Raw genomic sequence first — 16,610 nt, 5'->3', positions numbered from 1 at the left:
GTGTGTTCTTCAGCATTGTAGGGGTGCAGGGCTGGGGACAGAGCCTGTACAGCTGCCTCCAACCTCCTCAGAAATAAAAAGGGGCTGGGTAGAGTGAAAAAAAGCTGAAACGTATGTAGGGTCAATACGAGCACAGGAATGGCAAGAACAAATCAAAGAAAACCCAGCACGAACAAGTGGACGAGAGGATCTGATATCCTGGAGAGATGGGAATTTTGTACCATTTGTGGGTGTGAAATCCCAAGGATAAGTCGTAGTCCCACAACCAGACTGTGCTGACCCTACCCTCTGTTCCTTCACTGCTCAGCCTCTTCAAAGACTATTATTATTGATGTTCAAGGGTACCAGTGTCATGATCATATGGAACAGATCCATATGGCACTGCAGATCTCTGTACCTCAGGTCTCCAACATCAGCATGCCCTTGAGCTTCTCTTCCCTCAGCACTTCACTAAATTGCACAGCTGCAGTTTCTGCAATATTTCTACATTCCGTTCTATTTTCATGTAGACAAGGATTCGGTAACAGGCACGGTGATTTTTAGCTTATAATCATAACTTTCTTCTCTAATCCCTCTTTCTCTTTCAACTATCTTTTCAGAAACCGTTTCAAAACGCTGCTATGAAAATTGTCTGTCTCTTCTCTCACTCTCCCCACATAACTATGCCTAAAATGCTTCTATCTCTGATGCCTTCCCTTCCGTTTATTTTTTATCTCTATAATGTAGGCTCTTTTATCCCACCATGGTTCCCAAGGAGTTACTAACATAAAGGAAATGTTCCCAAGAAGTGTTAAGAAAAAAAAAAAAAAAGGGTGATGGCAGACCAAGTCATTTCTAAACAACCCCACGTTTACATAAATCAAAGGTGGCTCTCAACAAATAAGTAATGGAAAAATGGGTATATAGAAGTAACTGTAATAAAAGCATATGTGAATCTGCTCAGGAATTCTGAAGTATCTTGAGTTTTTCGAAGTCTACCTTTGAAATCCTGCTTTCTCTGCACTGGACCAGAGAGAGGTCCAAAGGGGTCTTTGGTCTCTTTTGACCACCACATTGGGTTCTCCTACAGCAAATATTCCTGGGGAAATAAAAGGCATGCAACACTTGCAAGTTATCACTGCACAAACACAGGAGATTCCTCGCTGGAGGACCGTATAAAGGAAACTGTCACGGAGCCAAAATATTCTCTTGTGACAGCCAAGCTTCTTGCAACTTCCCAAATAAGGCCCTGACTTTAAAGAGCATGTCTTTTCAAAGCCTCATTGATTTTCATCGCCTCATGAAGAAGCACATTGTTTATATGTCTGGATGTGCTGATATTCAAACAGGATGAGATGGGCATAATTCAGTGGTTTCAAAGCCTGGTTTCCAGACAGAATGAACCAAATAATCACGGGAAGTTTTGAGAGACTAACAGCATCCCTTTGGCCGCTATTTTGGAGTCGTTCCCTGACCAAGTTGAAACTAGAAGGTGTGAAGAGGCCAACAGGAACAGCCAGCATTGCCCAGTACACTGGGGAGAGACTTCAAGGGAATTTTGAAGCACAATATTGTATTCCTTCCAGCCCCCCATAGTCCAGAGACTTTGGCATCAAAATTAGGGTTCGTGTTAATGTTCAGGCCTGGTTTTGGGTCATTTCTCTATTTTTCAAATATTACTTTACTCATCTTCAGATAAAAATAAAATAATAATAATAAAAATAATAATAATAGCTATGGAATTAGATCAACTTAGCTACATCTAAATCACATTTAAAAAGCATTTTTCTCCTGAAGCCACTTCAGTAGTTTAGTTTGGCAAACTGTTGACAATAATCTGTTGCTTCAGTTCTGCTACTTCTTTTACACTTGGAACACAGCACTGCGAAATCTGAAGTCGTTTGGATGAAGCCAAAAACTTCCGAAAACAAAGCAAGTCCTTAAAAACACCCTACACAAACTTGCAGGTCTCAGCCATTCCAGGTATCCTATCTTTGCAATTACAGCATGTACATTCTGCAATAATCATTCTGCAAAAAAATATAATCACAGAACTTTAAAGCCATGGACGGAAAAGGAAGAAAAGCATTAAGAAAGTGGGTCAGTAGAGCCTGAGTATACTGAAAGCACAAGCTACGTAGGTGATGGCTATTCAGTAAATACATGCCATAGTACTACATAGGCACAAAGAAGAAAAGAAGCGAGAGGAAAAGAGTACAAGCCAGAGTAAAGTAATACATGATAGTTGTAGCTAAATGCTGAGCAAATCCAACTCGGTGATATCTGGTTTTGAGCAATGCCAGCAGCACTCATGACTTCTGGTCCACGTGCGATGTAACACAACTGGGAGTGAAATTCCAGCACATGAATTCTGCCACAGCAGGCAGACTCGTGCACAAAGGGCTGACCTGAGGCAGCAGACAAAACGAGTCCCCAACCTCTTCACCCTGATCACACAATCACACCCTGCCTTTACCCCGTGGAGCACCCTGCAGCCACATAACAGCTCAGAGGTTGGATAACCCAACGGAATACTGTTGGATTTTCTTTGCATTGATTAACACATTAACAAGACACCCCACAAACAAACGATCGTGAAGTCCCACATAAGGAGTGTGGTGGGAAGGTCTTTCTAGAGCCATGGAGAATCAACCCGCAATTCCACCAGTTTAGCTATAACTAATAAACTGTCCTGTAGGGTTTATTTACATGAGAAAGCTCTAGAATGGTAATGTGAATTAACATTCCTGAATGAATCAAACCACATTAGATCCCTGCAGACACACTCGTTATTAATTAAATCAACCCTATTTCATATTTAGTATAATTTACTTTGATGTGAATTAAACTTAATCAAATTAAGGTCATGCGAACGCTGAATCAGAGAATATATACAATGGTTTAATGTAGTTTACCTAATTTACTTTACGTTCACATTTTAGGTGATTTGGATTAATTTTCCTTCGTGTCTGTCTGCAGAGAACTTCACAATAGAAAGAGACAACAGAGAATATAGGAGATACTGGGAAGCTCCCCCCACAACCTACAGTTTTGAGACGTCAAACTCATTCCCCAGGAAAGGGGTACCTGAGGTTATGTAGCCTGCTGAGGATGTGCTGGAAGGACTACTGCGTGGTCACTCTCCATGATGGCTTTCCCTGTCTTCCCACCTTTGCTAACTCCCACCTGTAGTCCAGCGTCTGGAAAGTGAGAGTCGGTCCCTGCAAGTCTTCACCCCTCAATCCTGCTGCATTTGCAGTAGCTGAATAGATGTTAACGGGCCATTAGCAGCGCATGTCCTGAAGGAACCTGAGACAACCCCCAAGGAAGCCACGGCATTTGATGTGGTTATCTTTTAAACACCAGGTCACTAAAACATTCGGTGCGTTTCCCACGTTGTTTTTAATAAAATAACAAAAAATTATAAAAGCCAACTTATTTAGGCAGATGTGTTAAAGTCACTTGTCATATTAATTCACCATTATAGGGTCCTATTCTGATTACCCTGCTCCAACACTTACAAAGTCACCCCTGAGTCTTCCACCAAACTCCCTTCACGTTCCTGTTACGTGACTCTGCTTTTTACCACGAAAGATTTTTCTGTGTACAGAGACGTGTACACAAATGCACTGTGCCATATCTAGGGCACTCGGCATCTATTGTGTTCTGTGATGCAGGTACCATCTGTGAAGCTGAACCTCAGTTCAGGACTATCACACTGACACGTGTGTTGGGGAATCAGAGATGGAAATTGATATTAGGTTATAAACTTACTGCATTCAAATAGAAGACTAGGACTTTAGCAAGATCAGGCTTAACCACAGCCTCTAATACCCAAGCACACCTCTAAAACGGTTGCTCAGGAAACCTTCAGCTGCACCCTTTGTTTTGCAGTGTCCAGTCAGGATTATCATCCTCACGGGTCACAAAAGGTGTCCAAAACTCCAAAGCAAAAGAATGACGAACAGAGCCTGATGGCAATAGCAGGTGACAGCTGGCAGCAGCGTGCAACTAGGTGTGCAGTGGTGAGATCAGAGGCTGGAGACCGGTGTCAAGAAGAGGAGGCTATAGAAAGCGCTCCGGAGTAAGGAAGAAGCACTATTGTTTTAGCCCTTTGCCATGGAAATCCTTAGCAAGCACGGCTGCTCTGACCACGCAGTGACTTAAATTTAAGCTCCTGTGAGTATGAAGTCAGCACTGAGAGGAGGGTGGATGCAGAAGCATTTAGGCTGGGGCTGCCTGGACAAGCTCCCACCTCCACTGTTGCCTTCGCTCCACTCCCCCAGCGCTGCTCACAAGATGCTGACAAACATTGATGCAGCTCCATGGTGGTCTTGACCTGGGGACAGGTCCAGCTGAAAATAACACAGCTCTTCTTTGAGACTGGGAGCACTGGCTAAGCTGGACCCACTTTAGTACTGACACCAGAGCTCCAGCCACGCTCAGGACAGCAGTGACACATAAATGTGCGATGCAGGAATGGCATTCACCCTGCACACCCCCAAACAAGCCTGAGACATGCCCTCATGTGCATTTATTGCTTTTTAAAACTTGTTTCCATCTTCCCTAGTTTGCTGCCCGGCTTGTTTTCCCCTTTGCTATTTCTGCAGCACTCTCATATTTAATGCCATGAAATTTTAAAATAGCGTGCTGGCTCAGGTTTTTTGAGATTGCAGAGGGTTGCAGTCACGCAGTTCTGGCACTGCTTTTGTTTAGAAAGTCAGGACAGAGGGTACAAGGAGGCCCTTGCTGCTCATCCTTTGGCAACATCGCGTAGATGACAAAGCAAGGGAGTGCTCCCCACGGCCAACACAACGGGGACCCCTCACTGCATGCACACACGCTCCTCAGTTACCCTAAATGCAGGCTGCACCACTGAAGTAGCTCTCACCGTCTTTCCATTCACTCCTCACCTCTATTTTTGCTCTTGAACCCCCAAAAGCCTCACCATGAGGGCTCCACCAGCCCAGGCCTCGCTGCTGCTTCTCATTAAACCCACTCCACGTACCACCCGCTGGCCTCCTCTGCTCTTTCCCCTTTCCACCCTGAAGTGCTTCCCATCCTCTTTTAAAAAAAGAAAAAACACGAGATGCTTATGTTCATATTTGTATGTGCTAGATGCCAGGACTTCCAGACACAGGACAGGAATAGGATAGCTTCTGGTTCCCTTTCTAAAAGCCACAAGATTTCCCCCGATTGGCTCTGCCTTCGGCTGCAGAAGCCAGCCTTCACCGCCCCACCAACCCCCAGCCCTGTCAATTTGCGTGCACGTACTTAGATTTATCACGGTCAGTGGTCTTATCACAACGGTCAGCCGGTTCACAAACATCAAGGATGCTGCTGCCAGTAACAAGGTCAGGAATGCGTGCAAGTCTTCTCAAGACCGGGACCTCAATGCTGCAGCTCCAGCTGCTGTCCCCCTGCCTGCGGTGTGAGAGGGGCCAGGGCAGCCCGCGGGACAGGACGGGACGGGATGGGGCTGCTTGCAGGAGAAGCCAGGCACAGCCCCGGGCTGCACGCAGGGATCACAGCAGCAATGTGGTAGTGCTTGCAGGTGGTTCACGTGCTGTAAACGGCGTCTGAGAGCTCAGCGCCAGTTAAAACAAATAGACGCCAAGCCAAAAGCCAGCAGGTCAGGCTTCGGGAAGCTCCTTCCTCTGGCTGCCCTGCTCATTACACGCATTGCTGAATTGAGGCCACTGCCTCCACCCGGCTGTGAATCTGCCTGGCTGCGGGCAGGGCCCGTAGGGCAGGAGGCTGCCCTGCCACAGCCCCATGCCGCCTCTTCAACAGAAACTCTCGTTTCCAGCTGCACTTGATAAAAAAGCGCAACGTAGTTTGCTCGACAGCCTTTTGTCCCCAGACAGATACAGTCAACCAGACCCACTGAACTGCACGCTGTGCTTCGCTAATTCCCTCCAGTTGTGCTGTCAATAGAAAACCCTTCATGCTAAAAATGGCAAGATCCTACTCTTCCACCGCTGCCGCCCTAGGTGGGGAGGCTCCATCCCAACACCGGGCTGCTGCTGGTGGAGGCACAGCACTGCGCCGCGAGTTACGGATCCCGGCGGCAGGAGCTGAGGAGGCAGCGCTGCAGTTCGCCCCTCTAACTGCAAACGCCGGGCGCGCTGAAGCTAAAGGGAAGGACCTAACTCTGCGCTGCATTTATTCACAGATGGTCCCTAACACCAGACAAGCCAAACAACAAACAGGGACAGTTAAAAGGCATTTTATTAAGCACACGGGTAAAATAAATATATAAACTCACGCTTTCTCTTTCATTGATCTGATTAGTCAAAGAAATTAAGTGCCTGAGAACAGCAAGGCTGCTACATCGGGATGACTCAAACCCTTACTTCTTAATGTAACAGCTGTGGGATCAAAAATTGACTAAGATTTACCTAGACGATGTATTTTAGACAGATTAGCATGCAAATGTATCGCAGCACTCAACACTAATTCGTGATAAAGTCGGAATATTAAAGTTACCTCATTATGTCAAAAATATGCTAGCCCAGTATTTCTCTCACTTTAAATTACAAATCCTTTTCAAAAAGGAATTCACAGATTATCTCAAATCCTAGCACTGTTTGGCAGGTGGGAATGAGAGTGACAGACACAACAGAGTCATTTAATAAAATAATGATTTTAGTATTAAAAACATTTTAACTGGGTAATGACAACAGTAAAGAGCTAATGGGCAGAAATACATGCGTACAAACTGCAGGAAAATATGTACATATGTGGATGATTTTAACTTCCTTGTTTTCTATTTTAAAGGATTTTGCAGGCATTTTTAGAACTCTTTTGATGTCATTTGGACCGCAAACCACAAGTTGAGTAATGCTGGTCTGTTCAGTGCTGAAGTCATATCCCTGCTCATCCAACACACATGTAAGCAGGCTTATTTCCAGGTCCAGCTTTTTCACTTGTATTTACTTATTTAAGCTAGCCTTTTATCACAAGCATTCAACAGTCCTGGTTGCGTTCAGTTCTTCTCGCCGCTGCGCGTGGGGAAGCGCATGCAGACACACACATACATCCCTGCAGCCAACAGCCCGGTCTGTGCACGGCTGCGGGGAGGAAAGGATACAGCACGCAATTAAAGGGATTATGGTGACCGCGGACCTACTTCTTGCTAATGCCATTTCAGTGTATTTTCTAGATCCCCTCGTTACTGAGGGAGTGGCTTACTAACGAGGGATAAAGAGCGGAGGCACAGGAAGGAAGCAACGCGCATTCTGACTGGGGAGCAGCAGCAGCGAATGATGGGAAAAGGGGGAAAATGCAAAGGGAAGAAAGGAACAGACAGCAACATGGAGAACACAAGGAACCTTACTGTAATGCTTAGTGATTAGTGATATTACACTCTTCATCCTCGGAAATGCTTTCCGAACAGAGTCACTATTCTAGCAAAGCAAAGCCTTCAATAGAACCAAGCTTAAGCACATCCTTAAATCCCGTGCTAGACTGAGACCTAGCTACTTAACCTTCTTCGTTCCCCCTCAGGTAAGTACTGCCGTCCTGCAGCAGATAAAGAACTGAAGCCACAGAGGTTAAGAGATTCAGCAGGCGCGGAGCAGCTGAAGCAGCACAGCACCCCTGCACCAAGGAGCTCACCGCAGCGATAAGGCCCAGGCCGCGACAGCCAGGCCCAAGCCACCACGGCCTCCCTGCTAGGGCATCCGTGGGATCCCGCGGCACGCTACGATTCGCAGTACTACACCAAGCTGAGCTGTTCTACACAGCTTTTTATTCATAGATTTTTTCAGCAAATCGTGTCTGTCCTTCTCAGCACCTACGTGAGCTGAAGGAGGAGAGAATACCGAGATCTCAAGCTGCAGGAATGACACCTACTGCCTGAGGAATGAATTGCTCACCTACCCGAGACCTGCGCCCAAAAAGCGAGGGCCTTCCGGAGAAATGGGTCACAGAGTCACAGCATGGCCGAGGCTGGAAGGGACCTCAGGAGATCACCTAGTCCAACCCCGCTGCCCAGCAGGGTCACCTAGAGCACATGCGCAGGATGGCATACAGGCAGGGTTTGAATATCTCCAGAGAAGGAGCCTCCACCGCTTCTCTGGGCAACCTGGTCAAGCCTTGTGCTGGCTGGTGGGCGATGGCATCAAAACCCCCAGGAAATTCAGGTGGGGAGGGAGGTTTAGCGATATAAGGAGGGGTGTTGACTTCCTGGTCAGCAGCATGGATAACTGAGGAACAACCTCCTGCCGTGAAGTCCTTGATTGCACTGGGCGCGTGGTCAGTCGTCAAAAACGCTCATCCGCACTGCTGGCTGGGCTCACGGTTTGTAACGCAAGCACTGGGGAGCCCGGGCAGAAGAGTTTGTGGTGGATAAGAGGAATGGCAGGGCTATCATCTTAGTAAATACCAAATGCTAAGTCGCAGTAATAGCATTCCCTGGATAAATGGTTCCATGAACATTTCTGGTGGCGCCAGGGGACCCTTGCTTCCTACCCTGTACATGTAGGCTCTTCATGTGTGGAAGGTGGGAATTACCTTCTGTCTTTGCAGGCAAGGACGTAATGATCCCGTTCACCCTACCAAGCTGCAAATGGCCAAACTGGCACAGCTTGGGTGACAGAAACCAGAGCACAAAAGAAATGCGTAAGTTAACCCTGAACTTGAGACAAACATCAGGCCTTCAGGCTTGCCTCAGGAAGGCAAATCCAAACTTTCTAGCCCCCACATGTCTCTCCCACTCAACAACTGTGAAACACCCAGCAAAGTGTAACGCTTCCTTAGTTGCTGTGATGCTGCAGAATGGCACTTCTGGCAAACAGAAATGTGGAGGAGGTTTCCAGGCTCTGATTTTTGGTAAGGACTTGCCCCGTCTGTCTTCTCTGATTAAAAAACAGATATTTTTAACACCTTTATAACCTTAAAGCCAAGGATCATTTTAGAAAGACTGTCAATATCATTCTTCATGTTTACTTCAACACAAAAACAGTCTCACTGGAAGGAAAGTTGTGTGGTGGTAAATATTCCAGAAATGAAAAGACAGGAAAAAAATAACAAATTTGATGAATTTTTGATTTCACACAGTCACAGCCCAGCCTGAGACACAGCTTGAGCACCACGGAGGGATGTGCGCACACACCCATGGGCACGGAGCCGTCCCCGGGAGAACCAGCGTTTACCCTCGGTGTACCGGGTGAAGCAGCACGTAACACCGCTTCCTACAGCTGGAAACATCTCCCAGGTGCTGGCCAACAGCCTGCGCGTACACTTTGCCAGGAGCGAGGCACGCCAGCCCACGCACCGCTGGGTGCTGCCACGGCTCTCCCCAGGGACCTCGGGCAGAGGCCTGGCCTCTCCTCCTCGTGCCGCGGCTGCAGGGAGGGCAGCCTCGCCGCCCAAACACTCGAGCGCATCTTTTGGTCGCTTCCCCTCGTTGTAAGGCGTCAGATCGAAAAGCAGACGGAGGTGGAAGTCTTGGGGAGCTGCGGATGAAACCTGCCCAAGGGAGATGGAAGGGGTGAGACAGAGCAGCGTGGCGCAGCTGCCTCCCCTCTGCTCGGCACTCCTGAGAAACTGCAACCAGACACAGGGCTGAGGCAAAGAAAAGGGGGAAAGGATGATGGATCCCAAGCGTCCTGAAATGACCATGAAAAGCGCAGAACACACATCCTGAAACTCCCCGTCCTCTCGGAGGCACACCACCGACATACACCAGGGCGGTTTCCACTGCAATGAAGGACAATATAGGAATGATCTAGTTGTATTTATTTTTTAATGTAAATAGAAAGCAGATGAGATAACCCTAAGATTCAGATGCAGATTCAGCAAACACAAGTATCTACACTGAACTTTTTAGATACAGAAAATCTATAGCTCATTCAATTTCTTTTATTTTAATTCTGTAATTATTAGGACTAAGCATTAGTCAGGATTCATTTCACTTTGGCAGCAGCTTTAGAAATCTTTTCTAAAGCGGTTTGATATTGCTCATCTCGTGCAGTGCATGGATAGCAAGAAAAAGAAAAAAAAGAAACCACAAAACTGCTAGCCTGCAAGTCTCAGGGAACTAATTGAGCCTAAACTGTATTTGCACTTTTGGAAAGGTTTTGATGCTTCTTTACAGAAAACGTAAATATTCACAAAGAGACAAGTGTTGTACTGTCAAATGCAAGCACCTGGCTCGGTACAAAGAAGGAACACGCAGACACCTTTAACCATGACACACTTCCAACAGAGCTGTTCTGCATTAGGATGTCTGTTACTTAACAGAGCCCGAGTGATCCAGAACAGCACAGGAGTGAAACGCCACACACAGCCACAACACTAAGTTACAGACATGCACGCCCTCACTTTTATAAATTATGCTCAGCCTCGGCTGTATCATTACAGGAACAGAAGACAAAAGGTTTCCAAAAAGAGGGAATGAACAAAAAGATGTCCAGAGTTTGTACCTCATTTTAGAGACAGGAAAGTAAGTTTATTTTTTAAGCACACAGAGTAACAATGAGAATAAAAGTGATATAACCGGCCTGCCTGCTCGCGTTTCCTTACACCAAGGGCATGTTGAAGGCCAGCCGGCATTGCCTGGCTGCAGAAGGACCGTGGCCACTGTGTCTGCACGGGCACAGCCACCGCGCTGCACCCTCAGCAGAGGTACAGCATCTGCTGACAAAGGGGCTGTCCGCAGCCAGAGCCAGAGCACCCCTCCGAGGACCTGAGCAGAGCCACAAAAGCAATTTTCTGCCTGCAGCATCGCATCCACGCTTGGGATCTTGCTGATGAAACAACAGCCAAGGGGCTGGGCGTTTTCTCACGGATGACACGGGTGGAACTGCGTGGCACAGGTTTGTCTTGAAGGGCCACCAACCTCCACGCAAGGCAAGGCGGTGTGACAGCTCGGCCACGGCGCGCCTCCAAGCCAAGGCAAGGAGCAGCAGTCAGAAAAGGACAGGACGGGGTTTCTCAAGTTCCGAGTCTGACAGAATTAAACTAAGTTGCAAACATACTGCTCCAGCTCAGAAATCAATTACCAGCGACAGGGCTAAATGGGACTTTACAGACGACTTGAGTTTGTTATCCATCTCAGGGGATGCTACGAGTTTCCTACAGGGGACAGCACGCTGGGCTACATGGGCCGCTAGTCCAACAAGGTCAGCAACCCCAATTCCAGAGACATTATAAATGGAAACAACACATTCTCTCTGATTTGTTATGGAGAGAAACAGAAAAAAAGGAGTAAAGAAGACAAAGAAACCTTAGTAACTAACAATGCATACCTATAGCTCCCGTTAGCCCCCAAGCAAATCAAAACCTTTGGCAAACCTCGTGAATTACCTCAGGAACTGCTTCGTGAGCAGAAAACGTGGAAGAAAATGAAATGCTCTACGCTTTGTGTTGATTGGATCAAATGTAAAGGCTTCGCTTGTTTATGTCCAAAACAAAAGGTTTAAAAAGAAAGAAACATCTATGGTTCTTGCTACTAAACCAAGTTTATGCTTTGAATTTAGGACTGTAGCACATGTAGCCAAATTTAGGACTGTAGCACATGTAGCCAAATTTAGGACTGTAGCACATGTAGCCAACTTAACAGCATGGCTAAGAGAGACACTGTGAAGATTTTTTTTTCAAGCATGCACACGATACGCTATAGCTGGTTTTTACTTTTCATGAGAGACCCCTGAAACACAGATCCTTATAAACTACATTTCTGACTAACAAATGCGAGGTTACACTCACGCTGATAGAACGTACAAATCTTATTTTATCTGCAGTAATATTCAGATACATTGTCTCATCCCAAATATGAGACAATTCTGTTACCTGCAAGAATAAGGGACTATCTGCTGTAGAATAACCTCAATATTTATTGTACTACAGCAATATTTTTATATACTAAGAAGTAATAACACCTCTGCAGTTCAGCATTTTCCACCCAGGAATCATAAACCACTTTTGAGATAAAATGTCTATTATAATCTTTTAGTACTAAGGCCTGTGGTACACCCACTACACACGCATTTTATGCCTTTGAAGTAAAGACATAAAGAAATTATCAAAATATAAATGGAAATTTTTACTTAAAAATGGCAAGCATCATATAACTGCCACATAGCAATGGTGCAAAGAACGGCACTGCAATTTATTCACCACAAAATGCAATATAAATAAAACACACGTGGCTAAGCAAATGTTTTAAGAAGGTTTTTATTAAATGACTTTATAGCCTGCCAGGGCCCTTTGGAATTATATAGCCTAGATTTGTTAAACAGGAATTGTCACTGAAAAGGGTTTTAGGTGATTTGCAGACATATATTTACTGGTAAGTAGTACCCATAGAGTAAAGACTATACGAGCAAGGAAAAAATCAGAAACAGAAACCTTTAAAAGCAGAAGCTCATTTAGAAAGACAGCGCAAGCCCGTACATTGAGGTACAGTATTGGCGAGACAGGACCGCTGTACGGGTGGCACACTTGCAGACTGCGAGCATCACATGGGCGAGACGCGGAGGAGCAGCTACGCCAAGAAGCATCCACAGCGCACGTGGCCCAACTTCAGGCGCTGCCCCCTGCCCAAACGGGCACAGCCCAGCACGAGGGGCCCAGCCTAGAGGAGCACCCCTTCTGTCCGTCTGTCTGTCCATCCATCACCATCAGCCGTGAGGAAACAGGGAAACCACAAAGCCCTTCCTGGGGGCAAGCTGCTTTTTCTTTCCAGAATGGCTCGCACCTCCTCCGATGGGGATTATTACGGCGCTCCAATTCGCAGCCTGTCTTTGGGTCTCCCTCCTTCCTGCTACCTCTCCCACCACAAAGCACACCCACCGACTGCGTGTGCTCGCACGGAGCAGCCTCACAACCGTGCCAGCTTCCAGCCAGCCCCGTGGCGCCCGCTTGGGGCACGAGGTGTGCTTACCGGTCACCTACAGGGCGAAGAGGCCGAGTCCTGGGGAGCAGCTCCGCTGACGGAGGGGAGGGAGCGAGGGGAAACTCGGCTGCCAGGTGCTGCGTTTGGTGGTCCCCGAGCAGCCCCGTGAGCAGACCAGGTGAGACGAGGGCGATGTGCTTTCTGTGCGCTGACCGGAGAGGTGCAGGACACCGGTCGCATGGCGCTGCGCACCTGTGTGCTTTTCAGCCCTCCCCAGTGACAACATTTAAAGCAAGTGAAGGAAACCGACGGTAAGACAGACACGCATGTAATTGCGCCTCCAAGCCTTTGGCCCACGTGGTAGCGTCGGGAGCAAATGCAGCCGTCAATGCATTCAGCCGGACTTCCAGGAGCAACGCAAACCTTGCGATTCGGGGATTATGCACCGCAGAAAGGCGGCCGTTACTTCCATTTTTAACGTTTCCCGAAGTGCTTTTACCTTTCTAAAGATAACAACTCGGTGGAAAGAACCACCGGCGTTAGCTGAATCAGAGGCTGCGTTGCTCCGAGATACTGACAGCTCGAGTCAACTCCTCAACTGAGGAGGAAAGAGCGAGGTCTGGGGGAGGACGAACCACAACAAGCAACGCCTTCCTTCCACCGGGCGCTCGCCCGCCCGGAGCAGACCCTTTCCCTTTTCTGTTAGGGACAGGCCGGCCTGGGGAGAGGGAAACCTGCGGGCTGGGAGGCTGCCTGCCCAGACGGGGGAGCAGAAAGGGCGGCTCGCCACAAGTCTCGCCCCCGGGGGCTGTGCCGGCGGCTCGGTCCCCCCGGGGAGCTGCAGCCCGAAGCCGGGAGCCCCCCCCCCGGCTCCCCACCGCCTGCTTACAGCCTTTGTACCCGCCGGGCGGCTCGAGGCAGCGACAGCCGAAACCGCGCCTCCGATGTCACCACCCACCCGCACCATCCATCTTACCCCCCCCTCACACACACGGCGTGACACCGACACGGGAGGAGCCGCGCGTCCCCGCACACACACTCACCTCATCTTCCCGGAGGCGGCGGGGGCCGTAACGGGGGGGGGAGCGTCCGGGTTTTGGGGTGGGGGGGGGGGGGCCGCCCCACTCGCCCCTTACCCGGGCAGCGCGGCGGCGGCGGGCGGCCCCTCCGCCGGCCCGGCCATGTTGCCGGCTCCCTGCCGGCTGCGCTGCGTGTGTGCGAGCGGCTGTGGGGGTGTGGGGGTGTGGGTGTGAGCGCGGGGGGGGCGCGGGTGGGCAGGACAAAGCGGCGCCGCCGCCTCCCGCCCCGCTCCGCACCCACGCGCGGTGGGGCCGCCCCTCCCCGCGCAGCCTCCGCGGGGGGCCCGGCCCGGCGTCCCCCCGTGTCCCCCCCCCCGGCTCCTTCTTGTCGCCCCCCAGCGGCCCGACACACCCCGGGGTGCTCCCACCCTCCCCAGACCCGCCCCGGGGCGCTCCACACACACCCAGACCCACCCCGGGGTGCCCACCGCCCCCAAATGGGAACGGTTTCTCTGAGGGAACACCGGGGTTTGGGCCCCCCCGACCCTCCCCACATCTCTTTGCCCCTTCCCGCCCACCTGGAAGAGGCGGTGTTGGATGCGGCACCGTTCAGGTTTCCTCAGGGACCTGGCGCGATGCGGGATGAAACACTTGGTCATTTCTCAGGTGTTCCATACATAGGTCCCCATAACTTCGCCGTCACTTCCCCAAAGGGTGAAGGCCCTTCACGCTGGAAATCTGTGGTTGCAGCACCCGCAGGTCTCCCCCAGTTCTGTGTCACCCAAAGTGGACGTTGAAACAACCAGCCAACAAATCCAACAGCCGTGTAGTCGCAGAGCCAGGCAGGTACCACAGGTGTGTGCGTCGTGTTTGGAGCTGAGGTGATCCCTGCCACCCCCCAGCGTGTCCATGTCCCAATCAACGCTGCTTTGATCACTCCCTGAGACCCACCTGCTGCAGCTCCACTTCTAAATGAAAATGCACTGCAATGGCAACGACAACAGACGACAGCGACAGAAAACGCAGCAGGAGTAATATCTGTGCCTTTTATTCAGGGCCTTGCTTGTTTCTTGGTAGCTAATGCGTATCTGTAACTGCTACTTTCAGTGGTCCTTAAAATGTTAAAAAACTAATTAGGGACAGAATCAGGGGCAGGGACCCGCTCCCTCCTTCTGTGCCTCATTAGCACAGAGCCCAGCCTGTGCCGTCCCCTTCCCCAGTACCCCATCAGTCAGCATACGCTCACTTCTGACAGAGAAGGGCTCTCCTAGAGGAGCTCCCCTTACTGCTAAGGAGTCTCCTCATCTGGTTGAAACCAAAGCTAACAGTCACTTCTTACAAGCAATTATCCTAAATTTCCTGTCAGGAACAATATACGTGGCTTGTATAAATTAAAAATCGTGTCAGACCACTGATCTGATATGCAGCCTCCACTCTCTGACAGCGGCTTGTAGAAACTCTTCCATATAATTTGTGATGGGGTTGCCAAGGGTAGCAAGCTTATGAGGAACTAATGAGCAAAAATAAAGGCTATTTTCTCATTTCTATCATCTGACTAATCCTTTAGAGTGTGGGTCACTGACCAGCTCATGCAGAATATGGGGGATAGCATAAGGCAAGGAGGATGCTTATTAAACTAGAAAGTTGCATGGTGATTGCACTAGAACTTAAATCATCATTAAGAGTAAATCCATATGTGGGCACATTCATAATTTTTTTAATGTAATTTCCTTAAGCTAGGTTTAAAACAGTCACAAATCAAACAGGCAAAGACGCATACGTAAACCATGCCATGGCGGAGATACAAAACCGGAGTAGGCACAAGCATCTCCCACAAAGACTTTTATCCAGGCACGTCCACTTCACAGCGTGAGGGGCACCTGCCGTTGCAGAGGGACTCGCTCGGTTCACAAATAGATGACACTTTGAACAATACATGCCACCGACACGTCCAGCCACGCGCAGCAGGGACTGCAAGCAACTGGCTGGGGAAAGGCTTGGTTTGCAGCCCTTGGGGCTGTGTGCCTGCACTGCCGCCCGGGAAGAGCTGTGGGCAAGTTGCAGCACCTCAGGGGCTATAAACGTGTGCAGCGTCTGCCCTCCGAAAGGGCTGGGAGCCTTGGTTGCCCAAGGAGTGGTTTGAGGACTGGTGCAGAAATGCAGAGGTTACTGGTCAATGACACCGGTCACTTTATTAATTCTCATATTAGGAAGAAAGAGAGAAAAGGAGAAGAAATCATGTGCACTGTTACATATATCAATCTTGCTGGCTCCTAAAGGCACAGAAATAAAGAGAGCAGTGTTAGAAATCTCAGTTTTATCAGAATTCATGTGGCTTTTGCACCAGCATTCCTGGGGCTGGCGTTTGACCTGTCCACCTGATCACTTTGTTGTCTGAAAGAAATGATTAAACTGAGTTTTGCCTGGACAGATCTTACACTACATTGCTATCACAGATCTATGTGTTCTAAGAGACTTAGGTCTGTTCACCCGTATGAAAACGTAGGTAAGCTCAGCCTGCAGACTGGCTGATTCACCTCCCCTTCGCCCAGGGTGTACCTGGCCCATTGGGGCGTACCTGTATCCCAGTGGGGTCGCTGCCTTCCCTGCTCCCCCCTGCAGCTCTCCCTGTAGCACAGCCTCCCGCACAGCCCAGGAGCTGCACAAGGAAACGTGCGGCCCTTCAGGACTCGTCTTTCCTGGCAGAAACCTCCTGCGGGGCAAACCCTGGTGGATCTGCCCCCACGGGCCCTGCTGCAACAACTGCC

General features: G+C 49.2%; 1 protein-coding gene across 2 annotated transcripts in view; it reads right to left on the bottom strand.

Annotated features, from left to right (window-relative positions):
* The window catches only part of EVL (Enah/Vasp-like), a 146,761-nt gene extending 132,651 nt beyond the window's left edge, over nucleotides 1–14,110 (bottom strand). For both annotated transcript variants that reach the window (XM_080593207.1, XM_080593211.1), the window contains exon 1: nucleotides 13,867–14,110. In XM_080593207.1, the coding sequence (XP_080449333.1) occupies nucleotides 13,867–13,871 (5 nt within the window). In that variant the 5' untranslated portion in view covers nucleotides 13,872–14,110. The remainder of the gene's footprint in view (nucleotides 1–13,866) is intronic.
* Between the last annotated feature and the right edge of the window lie 2,500 nt (nucleotides 14,111–16,610).

Source organism: Anser brachyrhynchus, assembly GCF_964034855.1.
Source record: "Anser brachyrhynchus genome assembly, chromosome: 5".
NCBI lineage: Eukaryota > Metazoa > Chordata > Aves > Anseriformes > Anatidae > Anser > Anser brachyrhynchus.
The sequence above is the reverse complement of the archived record's forward strand: the minus strand, read 5'-3'. Positions and strand labels throughout refer to the sequence as shown.